Genomic DNA, 13,541 nt, shown 5'->3' with positions numbered 1-13,541 from the left:
CAAGCCTGCTGGATTTATCTTCATCGGAGGTTTCATCTGAGGTGATATGGACGAAGATGGAATGACGAGGCATTTTTTTCCGATTTACACGCAGAAGCAGCACGAGCGTCCTTTTTATAGCATTTTAATATGATTGTACACAGTTCGATCGTCACTATGCGATTGTTTAATCATTATTTAAGCTTTTCAAGACATGTGACCAGATTTTAGTCGCCTTTCAAGCTGAGATTCCGAAAATCAGATACTTTATACTATGGCGCCATTCGCGCAGCCTCACACTGATTGAAAACAAGTAAGCTGATAGCTGGATACGCTGCAAGGCAAAGTATAAAAAACATAAAGTAAACAAATGTAAACAATTCATATAAGCCAAGTTCAATGAGCCAAATCCAAGTAAACAAATGAATTTAGCGGCAGAACCGGTTGTTCTTGCTTATATAATACAATATATTGCTTTCGTTTCGATTCTGGCTGCTATCAAAAAAGCCCAAAACTCGTGTCACAAAAGTCAAGAAGCGACCGAGCAGATAATACAGCTCGGGAATTAAACAAATGCGTATTTTTTTTGTTTGAAATCAATAAATCCAAGTTGGCACGACAATAATCAAAATGTATAATGAACGCGAATAACCTTTATTGTATTTCAAACAGAAAGTACAAATTTATTTTAATGCTTTTAGGAATCTATATGTGCAAAAAAAAAATGCACTATGTTTGCTCTACACTTTCAAGTTTATAGAATTCAAAAAATAAATGCACTTTTGTACTCCCCATCTATATTGTATGTATATTGTGTCGCTTTTCTCACTGTGTGTCCGTTGGCTTTCGGTTAATTGGCACTTGGATGTTGGAAGTTGCCCGGCTGGTTTCTGCTTTCCGATCTGGGATCGCCACTTGTCGAGCTGACCCCACTGCAGTCCGCCGCTGGCGCTGATCAAGAACGGAGGATGAGCATTCGGTCTACCCATTGCATACCCACTCGTGTGTATCTGCACCTTCTGCTGGTGTCGCTACCACTTTTGGCAGGTGAGTACAGGAATATCTGATCGATCAAGGGGTTTTCCCAGCTCAGTCGCGTCGAGTGACTGGCTGACTCACATGTATTTCACATCCATTCAAATGGTACTTTTTTCGTCGAAGTTCACGCCACGCCCGCCATAAGTCCGCAATCGTTGCGCGGCATCATCTTCCCCGTCGAAACCTTCGATGAGTGCCAACTGGAGGACGTGGCGCGGACGAAGGGCACCTGCCGGCGCATGGAGGACTGTCCCAGTGCCCTGAACGGCTGGCTAGAGCGGCGCGAATCGCCCAAGACCTGCTACTTTGTGAGGTTCGACCACTATGTGTGCTGCGCCCCAGCTGTAGCTCCAATTGTCACCCGATCCAGCCAGCAGGGTAAGCTGACCCACCTCAACATATCCATAAATAACAGACATATTGTATTATTGCAAGTATATGTATCATTTGGCCCTAGTTTCGAGCCTTATAATGTGTTGTCATCCATGACTAACCACAGGGTATCCCCTGACGTTTCCATTTCCCCCAGCCTGCAATGAACTGAACAAGGTGTCAAAGGTCAAAGAGATCGACGAGTTCTTCGTGTCGGTGGTGGGCGGCATGCCCACCCGTCCGCGGGAGTTCCCCTTCATGGCCGCATTGGGCTGGCGTTCGAACTTCGATCAGAGGATATACTATCGATGCGGCGGCGCCCTTATCGCCAACAACTTTGTCCTGACCGCAGCCCACTGTGCCGATTTGGGCGGGTAAGTTGGAACGCTAATCTGCATGATTGGCGGTTTTTCCCTGGCAATGGAAATATCCCCTGATATTCGTATGTACATAGATTGTTGAGCTCTCAATCCTAATGTCGCTTCTTCTCTTCCAGTGAGCCACCCAGTCAGGTGCGCCTCGGTGGCGACAATCTAACCCTGACCGAGGGCGAGGATATAAGCATTCGGCGCGTGATCATCCATCCGGATTACAGTGCCAGCACGGCATACAACGATATTGCGCTGCTTGAGCTGGAGACGGCGGCCAAGCCGGAACTGAAGCCCACTTGCATTTGGACGCAGAAGGAGGTGACCAACACGCTGGTCACGGCCATTGGTTATGGGCAGACCAGCTTCGCCGGTCTATCCTCCGCTCAGCTGCTAAAGGTGCCGCTGAAAAGCGTGAGCAACGAGGAGTGCCAGCACCACTACCAAAAGGATCAGCTGGCTCAGGGCGTGCTGGGCACGCAGATGTGCGCCGGCGATATAACCGGCGAGCGGGACACCTGCCAGGGCGATTCCGGCGGACCGCTGCTCATGCAGGACGGCCTGCTTGGCTATGTGGTGGGCATCACATCGCTGGGACAGGGATGCGCCAGTGGACCGCCATCGGTGTACACCAGGGTGTCCAGCTTCGTCGACTGGATCGAGGGCATTGTGTGGCCGGCGCAGCAGGTGACGAACGCACCGCAACCCAACCAGATGACCAGTTTCAGTCCCGAATTCGATCTGCGGGCGACGATCTGAGTTTTGCTTTCGAAAGCTCCATATATATACAGGAATAGATTTACAAAATGATCCAGCAAGAAATTATTTGAATATTTACATACACTATTAGGTAAATCAACAAATTTCAAGAAATATTTATTTTTGAGCTCGTTTAGTGTTTAAAACTTTATTTAAACTTAACCGTAAGCAAAAGCCAACTGCATAATAGCGCATATCGAATAAACTTGCTAACAAAATCAACAATTGAGATTTTAAATAAACAAAACCATATTTATAACTTTTCACTCATGTCCGTTTGTTGGATTGAGTTTCTTGTTTGGAATCATGTTGCTATTTCAGCCGATACCCATTGGATAAACAGCTGCGCAGCATGGATATATAAGTGGCCAGAACCGCAGGAGACGGATACTTGAGCACGAACCGCTGACCACTGATGTACCGCACCGAGACTCTGCTGCTAATCCTGACGAGCGTCGGGATACCGTCACTGGCCTATCTGCCCGATGTGAACATATTCACCAACTACCGCACCGAGGTCTATAATGGTATGTATAATAGGAATTGTTTGTAAAGTGTGGCGGACTAATAAAGAAATCCCACAATATCGCTAGGCATTCCATCGGAGATTGATACCACACCGTTCGTGCGGATCGGGGACAACTATTACTACATCGAGCCCATGAATAAGGTGAATTGGTTTCAGGCGGCCGGCGCCTGTCGCATGATGAACGCCCACTTGGCCTCCATCGAGGATAAGCCGGAAATGGAGGCGCTGATCAAATACATGAAGGCCAAGGGGTTCAAGAACAATGATTACTTTTGGATATCGGGCAATGACCTGGGCACCGAGGGCGCCTTCTATTGGATGTCCAACGGCCGCCCGATGACCTACGCCCCTTGGAACGGGCCCAAGCAAATGCCGGATAACTACGGCGGCAACGAGAACTGCGTCCACATGTTCGCCACCCGGGAGATGATCAACGATGCCAACTGCAAGATCCAGATGCTGTACGTCTGCGAGGCGACGGAACCGAAAACCTTCAAGTTCACCTACATTAAGTGGTAGTTTTCGATTGGTTCTAAAATAAAACCAGCATTACATACATATATTAAAATAAGTTCAATTGAAGTTGGGGCAAAACCGAGTTGTTTTACGAATATTACGAATATTGGTACATATTAAAAACAAAAGTTGTAGTTTTTGCCGGCTTTTATTTGTCGCATCGTTTTGCTTATCGCATCCGTTATTCTCTTTTCGCTAATTATACAATCAGTTAGATTTACGATTTTTGCATACTAAATTGTTACGATTCCGATTCTTACACAGCTATTGAACTCTATCATATACATACATGTATTATCGATCGATTCATTTGATTCACTTGAATTGAATTTAGTTGCGTTAAATGTAGTTAATTAAATTTAATTTAATTTATTAATACCCACTAATATCGCGACGACAAAAAACTGTGTATGTTTCGAGTATATGCATGTGTGTTATATAACAATAACGGCACACGTAATATGAAAGTTGGGAACTGCGAACGGAGCGCAAACTGAAACGAAAACGAAGGACTGAATGGGCAATGATGGACGAAGGATGAAACGATTTCGAATGCATGGAATCCAGTGGGGAAATGGGTTAGTTTTACAGTTAGATCTGCGGCTTACTTGCTAGGCTAGGCGAAAACGTGATCGATATTGAAAAAATCTACGACATAATCTCAACATTCATAGCGAGTATGCATGTAGTGGTGTATTCGTGTGTGTGTGTGTGGGAGTGCTTATGTGCTTACATATGCTCTGGTACACAGTTATGTAGTCTAAGTAGTTGTCGATTTACGATTTACCATTTACGAGTCTTACGTGGCTAGATTGCTAATTCTAAACATTTGTTTGTTCACATTAATCCACAAGTTATGCATATAAATATTGTATATTTATCAATTAGTTAATATTAGTAACTACATACATATAATTCATATAAATATTCAACAGACGAGTGCATAAATTTAATAATTCTTATATGTTACTCTCGCTCGCTCTCTATTTCGTTCCTTATTACTTTATCTCGCTCTATCGCAACCGCTTTCTCATTCTTACTAACGGCTCATTGCCCCGTCTTCCCCAACTTTCTATGCTAACTTTATCGTTAAGTGTCCCTCTCTGTTCGGGTATCTGTGTGGGGGGAGCCTTTGCGCTTGTGTGTGTTTGTGATGTGAGTGAGAAAGTGTGTATGTGTAAGGTGGGCTTCAAAGCTGCCAGCTTGTAGGAGTCGTCGTGCGAAAGGGAGAGCGCACCTTCGGCCTTTGTCAACATTGAACATCGCTTTAATTCACACTAGGCAACAGAAAAAAAAAAGATATTGAACCTAATCTCGATTTTTCTGAAATATCGAGGGTCCTAAATGACGTTTCTCTTTCACACACATTTCGAAAATTAAAAAATTAACTTTAGGTTTTGAACCACTCAAGGTCGATACTTCAGATTCAATACTATGAACTCTTAGCTCACGATTCACAAACAAGCTTAATGTCGCAACAGTTCACAAATACATACATATGATCGAAAGGAAAGCCAAATGAGAAACTATAATAGAAGTTAAATATTAAGACATTAGACATTACAGAACTATACATAAATGATGCAAACAAAAATTGTGCTATCACACCATACAACAGAGAAATCCATATTCAAGTATTGCAACATGTTTTGATGTACATTTAAAGCCGCGTTTTTTTTTTTTTGTGTATGTCATTTACAATCTCCAAGAATCAGAAATGTTGCACTTTCAGAATGAAATTTTAAATGTTGCCGCCTAGTATTACAGAGCTCTATGTTCGCGACTCGATTGACAAACATGTTCGTAGACTATTTAGGTGACTTTACAATTAGTTGGGTTTATGTTTCTGGTTTGGGCTTTTTTTTTGTTTTGCTTTCTTTGTTTCTTTGTCTCTTACAAATGGAAAAAGAAGAACAGCCTAAAATGTTATACATGTACAAAGTCTAAATCTTCTTTTCTACTCTTCTGCTAGCTCCTTTTCGACGTGTTTTTTAAAAACCTTTCTCAAAATGGCAGTGCGTTTAGAAGGGGCGTGGTGGGTGGGGCGGGAGGCGTGGCGGTGCGTCACAGGGGGATGGGCGGTAACTAAGTATTTACAGAGATTTGTGAACAACTATACAAACAAATGGCAGGAATCTATGCAAAATGCACAACATTGCATAATCATAATAGTCAATTAATCATAAATAAGTTTAAACAAAAGATGCGTTGTAGGTTTTTTTTGCTTTTTTTGTCGTTTTGTTTTGTTTCTTTGTTTTGTTTTTTTGTTTTTTTTTTTTTGTTTTAGCTTTAAAACACAATTGCTTTGGGGTTGGACAATGTGTTCGAACAATTTAAGTAGGCTCACAATTTTTTTTACCTTAATTATAATAATAATAATTAAAACTAAGTATAGGCTTCAAATATAGGCTTAATCATAATAGTAATAGTGGTATCATAAAAACATTTACATTTTAGGCATAAAACTAACTCGGAATAATATAATTAAACGAGTTTTTGGAAGTTACAAGGGTCATTGCGCATTTCTATTATTTCTTTGGAAAATGGTAATTTTCAATTGCATTAGCGGTTATGTTGCTTTTTTTTACATTTTGCGCGCAAATTCACTTAGTAATATTAGCGTAACATTTTGCGCGCGTGATTTCCGTTTTTTGAATTTTTTTTTTTTTTTTGTATGGCAGGAAATGGGGTGGATAGGGAATTAGTTACGTTTGCAAAAATGTTTACCATTGCACTAGACGGAGAGCATTTCAGAAACTACAAAATACTTTAGAAGCTTGAATGCGCATGATGATGGATAAAAAGGGGGGGGGGGGGGTATGGGAAAAGAGATTAGCATAATTTCATACTTCAGTTTATCGATCTTTTAAACCCTTACAATCTACTTATGAGCTAACAGTTATGCTTATGGTACAATTTAATTTAATTTAATATATATCTATATATATAAATATATATATATATATATATATATATTCTTTGCTTTCATGTTTATTTTAGAAACAAACTGAAATACATTTAGCGCGATCAGAGGCAAAGTTCCTAACACTAGGCTTAGTAGGTCTGCGTCGCTCTCCCAATTTAAGCAAGACAGCAGTGTAAAAGAAAATCTGATCGCAGTTACATTGGTTGAGGAGATGCTTTCGGATTAGGTAGAGGCGGGGGGGCGGGGGGGTCAATGATATTTATTAGAAAAATGCAGCGTAGTTTACAATTAACCTGAGAAAGAAATGTAACCCATAAATATTGCTAACACCGTAACTATCTCTTTCTCTCTCATTCTCTGTCCCTCTGTGTCGCACTCTCTTTCTCTCTGTGTCATAGACATACACAATATCTTCCTACATCCTATTCCTATCGCTCGTCACGCTGCTGATCCTGACCGGATCTTGACGAACTGGAGCTGCTGCTAGCAATGGATGATTCTGAGGATATGGAAATGATTGATATTGCTGACGATGAGTTGACCAGCGTGCCCCTTAGCGGCGGCAGTCGGCTGTTGTTGCTGCCGCTGCTGCTGCTGCTGTTGCTGCAATTACTGCTGCTGTTCGACGCATTGCCAGCACTGATGATGGGCGATCCGCCCAACGATTTCTGGTATCGATTGCCGCCGCCCACACGCAGATGCTGCGGCCGCTGCTGGTGGTGGTGCTGCTGCTGGTGGTGATGCTGTTGTCGGTGACTATGATTGCCATGGCTGTGGCTGTGATGGTGTTGCTGGTGATAGTTGGAGGAGGAGTTGGACTTGCTCAGCTGCTGTTGCATCGGCGGTGGCACGTAGTACTGCTGGTGGTAGTAGCCGCTGGAGTTGTGGTTGTTCCGCTGGTTGTAATTGCGGCCGCCACTGCCGTCACCGCCTCCCCTGTTGGAACCGGTGCCGACGTCACCCGGTCGGATGAAGCCATTACCTCCAGAAGTCTCTTGGTGCTGCTGTTGTTGCTGTTGATCCTCAAGCTCGGGGTCCATTTCCTGGGCAGCGATGTGTGCGATTTCCGGCTGTTTTGGTGGTGAAGAGGTTATATATGTGTGCTTGCTGCTGCTGTTGCTTCTAGTCATGCTGGCTGCAGTTGCTCCCATGGTCTTTGGATGAAATTTTGTTTGGGCTTTCGGTTTCAGATACAACCGGGACTCAACTGCGGCCAGCATAGGAGCATAGCCGACCACCTGATGCCTGGGCATTAGGCAGCCGGCCACCACCAATCATCATGTGTCAAGGCGGGGGATTGTGTGCATTACCGACGAGCCCGTGGATGAGCTGCTGTTTCCGTTTCCATTGCCATTACCGCTCCAACTGTTCGACGCAGGCATTCCGACAGCATGCACTGGCATGGGCATGGACATGTTGGCCAGGCCATTTGGCGTCGATAGCGCGATGTCAACGACCTCCTGAGCACTCGACGTCGTCTCGACAACATCGCCGTCCTTGCTATCCTCGGAGTCATCGCCCGACGAGGTGCTGCCGCGTCTATGGCGCGACTGCGATTGGTTCTGTGTCTGCTGTTGCGAGTGGGTATGGGCCGTCGCATTCTGTTGCTGTTGCTGCTGTTGGACTCCGCCGGCTGACACGCCCACGGTCACCACCGCCATCGTTGTAGTCGTCGTTACAGCAGATACAGTGGTCCCGGTCACATACGGCTGGCACAGATGGGCGCCAGGATGCGCGTGCCCGTGACTGTGGCTGTGCGCATGGCTGTGCCCGTGAGCGGTGGGCACCTGCACCGGATGATGGTACAGCTGCTGGACAACGGCGCCCGAGGGCATAATCACATATTTTGGCGCCCCATTGGCGGTGGCGTACGCAGTGGGAGCGGCAGTGGGCAGCGGCGAGATACGATCCACCACCACCAGATGTTCGAAGTTCTCGCGGATCCATTCGCGATAATCGATCACGTCGTCGGTGATGTGAATGATTCGACCTGCATTAGCGAACAAAGGAGACCATTACAAATCCACATCGATTCCACGAAACTAGTGTATATACGCGCATATAACAAAATTGTTGTTATCAACGTGTCCAGCAGTAAACATTGCTTAGCTATGTGCAATTTTGTACTGTGAACTGTTGGATTGCATTAAAATATTTGTATTTTTTCGTTTAATTAACTAATAGAGCGTGACTATCACTTACCCAGTATCGAGTTGACGCGCGGATCGATGCCGAGAAGGTTGAGCGGACTGACGGCAAGGGCGAGCACGCGGTAGGCGCACTTGAATGCCTGTTGCACCTGGAAGACGCCGTAGCTGCTTCGACCGATATCATTGCCTGGCGTCAGCGGATCCTCGATGCACAGGAGCGAGGGTCGATGGCCATCGACCATGTCACGCTGCAGCTCATCCTTGGGCATGTAGCGGCCACCGTTCTTTATGGAGATGCCGATCTTCATGTAGTTGAAGCGACGTCCATAAAGTTCGAAGAACTCGAGGAGAAGCACCCCCAGATTGGCTGTATCGTGGTAGATACCGCGCGGATGCATCTGCAGGAAGCTGATGCACATAAGGATCAGCGAGTAGGAGGAGATGCCGCCCGTGAACACCTCGTTGAGATCGCGAAGTAGTAAGAACTGCTTCAGCACAAGCACTAGCTTCTCCAGCACTGGATAGTCGCGCTTAAACTTCTTAATCAGCTCCGCCGACTGAACACCACTCTGCATGTTGAACGATATGTCTACCTTCACTTGCGTTTCCCGGTCCGTCAGCTTGATGATGGGCACTGATGCCTTGTCCAGAACACGCACCGTACAAGCCTCGGCGATACCACGGCTCACTAGCTCGAACTCCAGCGTTCTCAGCGGCAGCTTCTCCCACAAACCTGAAAGTAAATTGAAGAGATTAGGATAAGATAATAAAGCCAATGCATAAATAAAAAGTCAATGCATGTGGGGGCCACTTAAAAAGCTAGTACCGTCCCTTCACTCACCTAACACAACGAGATCTATGTCGGAGGTGGGCAAAAAGAGGCCAGTGCGAAAGGAGCCAAAGATCTCGACTACTGCCTGTGGCCAGATGGAATGGACAACGGCCTCGATACGCTTGACCACCTCGTTGCGGATGGCGTGTTCGCAGGGCGTGGGCAGGACGTACTGATAGAAATGCTCGATCTCCTCGTGCAGCCCGATAACGCCCTCGCCATACGGATAGTCCGGCTTGCGCCACGGTTCGCCCTTGTACTTGGCGATCATCTCCATATGGTTGTTCATATAGTAGTGGGCTCCGCCAGCCTTGTTCTCCGGTCGTTTCTTCCGCGATGGATTGTAGTAGATGCTGTTCGTGCGGCTGGCGGGCGTGGTCGTTGATTGTGGCGGGTTGTTGCTGGTGTCGCTCATACTAGTGGCTGGACCAGTCGTGGTCGCAGCTGTGCTTGACGCTGTCGTCGCCGGACTATTTGTACCGGTACCTCCTGCTCCTGTTGACGTTCCCGTTCCTGCTCCGGGTCCGTTGGTTGAACTGCTATTGGCGGGTGAGTTATTGTCCCGATTCGTGGTGGAATCTGCCGACGAGCTAGTGCTGCCGCCGCTTGTGGTATTGATGTTGGTGCTGTTGCGCTGAGTGGTCCCGTTGAGCTGCTGCTGTTGTTGTTGCTGCTGCAGGATCTCCAGGGAATCCGCTCGGAAATTGAGCACCCGATTTAGCGAGCTGTAGGGTCGCGATAAGTAGGGTTTGGCCGATGAATTGTTACCAGTGTTATTGGTCGTGTTGGTGATAGTGTTATTGATGATGTTATTGTTGTTGTTGTTGTTGTTGTTACCACTATTGCTGCTGCTGCTGCTGCTGCTCGTGCTCCCGTTGATCGTCGTCGCCTGCTGTAGCTGTTGATTAAGCAATGCGCCCATCTCTTGGGCATTCGTCTCCCAAATCTTTAACCATGTGCACAGCGATGGTCCCTCCTGTTCCTTCTGAAACCAGCCAACAAATGGATCCATTCAAGACGGGTTCACACGGCTGTTGGCTGGGCGGGAAACGAGGGGGGCGCGCGTCTCTCCTTCGCTTCGTCCTTTCACCTCTATCCTCTGCGTCCTGGTGGTCTGAATATATAGACGTGACTCTATATAGATCCGATGTGATCTTTGTGCTCCACAGGGAAAAATTAATTAAAGTCGCTGCCGGGACTAAACCTCTTTGAATGCTGTCAGCATTCAAGTGCTGTAAAGAGTGTCACGAAAAATGTTAATTAGTTACCGGAGTAGGAGTTATGCGTATCCTATTCTACTACCTCTACATACGTTTAACGGTTCAAAACAATAGAATTCTCAGTTATGATCACAATATTACACTAAAGTCATTGCCATTTTAATTTCGGTATATTCTGGTATAGTAGGTAGACTTGTCAATCTTATTTGTTAACAATTAATGTGAAACAAGGCAGAACACCTAATTTGATTAATATTATTAACTTATCACTCAATAAATATGCCAATGTTCGCAGTTTTGCGAAGAGAGAGAGATTGGCTTATATTAGGAAAGTTCTGGAAGAACAAATACCCTCCATTTGTTCACTAAGTACAACCATATACATTTCGATATAATCTACAGCAGTTGTATTTCGAGGCTTTAACCAGTTTGGGACTCATTGTTTATAATAATCCTAAGTCAACTTCAAGTAATTTGATAAATCAAATAAATACTGATATCAAAATACTGTTATTGATGTACAGGTTTTAGGTTAACTCGGGGAGATAAATAAACAAAGGAATGGGGTTGAGATTGAAGGAAAGGAAACAATAGTAACAGTAGTTGTTGGTGCTGCTCTTGTTATTTTTGCTCTTTAAAAGGGGTTTGCATGCATTTTACACAAAATGGAAAGCGTAAATGGCAAACTATTACAAATTATGCGCTCTTTTTCTACAAATAGAAATGCCCCGCTCTCTCACACATCCCCTCCCTCCCACCACTTTCAAGCGAGCGCTCTTATTCACTCCTTTTTGCAAACCAATTGCAGCTGAAGCGTTTAAAGGCGCCAGTCGAAAATTGTTTTTCAGAGCGCGAAAAATCACACATACACACACGCGCTAGAAAAAAAAAAAACAAAAATGGGCCACAACAAAAAGGTTTTTCACATACGAAAAGCAAATCAAAATGCAATAAAAACAACAAGCAATTCGAAAAAAAAAAACAGAAGGAAAAACAGCTCACGAGACTCCGAGACCCGCAAATAAATGACTTCCCAAGTGATATTATATCTCGCACCAATACACTGATAGCTACTCTAGTTTTGTGCAGCGTGCGTGTGACTCTGTTGGGTGTGTGCGTTTGTGTGTGAGTGTGCAAGGGCGTACAGGTGGCCGTAGTATGGGGGTGGGAGTGGGAGCGGGACAGCACACATGCACATGTACCGAAAGGCGGCTTCGATTATGCAAAAAAAATATAATACAATAAGAAAAAAGGGAGAAGAAAGATGGGCAGAGAAACCGCTAAATGCGCACACACCTACACCTAATGCATATTTTACCCGATACGATTTTCATTTGCTGGCTGAATTTTCGGTAAAAAAAAACTTAGTTGCATTTGACAGAGGAAAACTCCCGTACACCCACACACATTTACAGCAGGCCATCGCGCACATGTACTTGTACATTTTAGGCAAATTAACACTTTCTTAATGTTCGCCAGTGTTGGCTAACGACCCAAGGAGAGCAAGTGAGAGAGCGGGGCGAAGTGATATTGAAGAAAGGCAGAAAGAGAGAGCGATTTATTGTTTTAACCGGCAAAAAACATACAGAGGCTGAAATTAGTCGGAGTAATTAATTGCAGTGGATATCGATAGACGGGCCTCGGTGTTGCCACCTGGCTTCGAAGGGCTCTCTCTCTTTACAGCACTGTCCGGGGCAAATGTAAACATTTAATTTATGCAACCGCTGCAGTAATTAAGCGAAAATCAATTAAGCAGACTACTCCAAACGCACGCCCGCTCTCATCCTCGTATTCTATCACACGCACACACATGCGTATCGAACTGCTCTTCACATGATTTCTCGCGTAATTCAGTTGGAATTTTTCACACACAATTCGTTTCTTCTTTTTTTTTAGCCGTTTTACCTTGACAAGTTTTGGTTCTCGTTGCGATTGCGTTGTATTTCAAGTTTATCACACATACATATACTCACACCTACACACGCAGCAAAACGTGAACAAAATACACATGTTGGTTATAAAAAATAAGCCAAGTTATATTATGCCAGTTGTATTATTGTGCAGCACAAAACCCGCCCAAAAATTAATGGAAAATTACAGTTGTTGTCGGTCGGCGTCGCTGCTGCTTCTTCCGTTCTTTCTTACTGTCTCACTCTCCCTTCTCACATATCCTTATAAGCACTAACAATTTCTGCTTCTCGCTCACTTTCGTTGCGCTGCCGATGGAGCTCTCTCTTTCACTCCTTGCTGCCTCTATGCCTTTTATGCACTCCCCACACACCCGCACACAGAGTGACATTTGAAGCACATACAGACGCACACGACTGGTTCTTTCGAGAATCGAACATTACCGAATTTATCAAATTGCGCTTCGCAATTGTGCATTTCCTGTGCAGATCGCAGGCCTCAATCGCGGCACGATTGTTTTTCGCCCTTTAGCAACGTTCCCTGTCAATTTCTGTGGATTTATATTGCAATTTGCGTGCGAACACGCGACCGTTTCGCGATAGAGCTGGTTCACGAATCGATTGATGAGCGATGTTATCGATAGACCTGATAAGCGAGAGGTGGATGTGCTCGCTAGATTCGCCAAGGTTGATGACTCCGCTAAGTGAATGGTCCTATTACAAAATATCGATGACATCCAAATTGCTTGTTAAATATAGTTTCAAATTTAACTGTAACATAAAAAAAATGTATTAAATCAATTTTAAAAAAACCCAACTTAGCATTTGTTATTTGGGGAAAGTCCATGCTATTCCCACCTACTCAACTGACAGGACGCATCACCAACTAAATTCGTTAAAAACATTGTGATTATTATAAACAATTAGTATTATTTATCCTGTGGC

At 44.7% G+C, this 13,541-nt stretch overlaps 3 protein-coding genes and 1 non-coding gene across 14 annotated transcripts; 3 read left to right on the top strand and 1 right to left on the bottom strand.

Moving 5' to 3' along the window:
* The first annotated feature begins 260 nt into the window (after positions 1-260).
* Positions 261-2,755, top strand: spirit (Serine Protease Immune Response Integrator). Of its 4 annotated transcripts, none has more exons than NM_001169236.2 (5): positions 261-292; positions 855-1,026; positions 1,141-1,395; positions 1,547-1,763; positions 1,886-2,755. In NM_001169236.2, the coding sequence occupies exons 2-5, from the start codon at positions 948-950 to the stop codon at positions 2,514-2,516; spliced, it is 1,182 nt and encodes a 393-aa protein (NP_001162707.1). In that variant the 5' UTR covers positions 261-292; positions 855-947; the 3' UTR covers positions 2,517-2,755. The 4 variants fall into 4 exon arrangements, with proteins under 4 accessions (NP_001162707.1, NP_727276.1, NP_001259342.1 ...); NM_167161.2 differs by having other exon boundaries at positions 261-325; NM_001272413.1 differs by having other exon boundaries at positions 261-341.
* A 150-nt stretch (positions 2,756-2,905) lies between these two features.
* CG12111 (uncharacterized protein) lies at positions 2,906-3,646 on the top strand. Of its 2 annotated transcripts, none has more exons than NM_001272412.1 (2): positions 2,906-3,043; positions 3,110-3,646. In NM_001272412.1, the coding sequence occupies exons 1-2, from the start codon at positions 2,932-2,934 to the stop codon at positions 3,562-3,564; spliced, it is 567 nt and encodes a 188-aa protein (NP_001259341.1). In that variant the 5' UTR covers positions 2,906-2,931; the 3' UTR covers positions 3,565-3,646. The 2 variants fall into 2 exon arrangements, with proteins under 2 accessions (NP_001259341.1, NP_572491.1); NM_132263.4 differs by having other exon boundaries at positions 3,110-3,602.
* Positions 3,647-3,694: 48 nt separating this feature from the next.
* Positions 3,695-13,532, bottom strand: Trf4-1 (Topoisomerase related function 4-1). 7 transcript variants are annotated; one of them, NM_001103444.2, is made up of 6 exons: positions 12,788-12,959; positions 10,307-10,701; positions 9,479-10,194; positions 8,690-9,370; positions 7,798-8,477; positions 3,695-7,557 (listed from the first exon to the last, which is right to left on the bottom strand). In NM_001103444.2, exons 3-6 carry the CDS (start codon positions 9,882-9,884, stop codon positions 6,916-6,918), a joined length of 2,409 nt encoding a protein of 802 aa, NP_001096914.1. In that variant the 5' UTR covers positions 9,885-10,194; positions 10,307-10,701; positions 12,788-12,959; the 3' UTR covers positions 3,695-6,915. The 7 variants fall into 7 exon arrangements, with proteins under 7 accessions (NP_001096914.1, NP_001259340.1, NP_001096913.1 ...); NM_001103443.2 differs by lacking the exon at positions 12,788-12,959 and adding an exon at positions 13,041-13,225 and having other exon boundaries at positions 6,234-7,557; NM_001272411.1 differs by having other exon boundaries at positions 9,479-10,701; positions 12,595-12,959.
* On the top strand, positions 8,676-9,446 carry asRNA:CR46195 (antisense RNA:CR46195). The gene has a single exon (NR_133520.1).
* Positions 13,533-13,541: the final 9 nt, after the last annotated feature.

The sequence above is a fragment of the Drosophila melanogaster genome, chromosome X (assembly GCF_000001215.4).
Source record: "Drosophila melanogaster chromosome X".
NCBI lineage: Eukaryota > Metazoa > Arthropoda > Insecta > Diptera > Drosophilidae > Drosophila > Drosophila melanogaster.
Note: the sequence above shows the minus strand (reverse complement) of the source record. Positions and strands in the feature narration are given on the sequence as shown.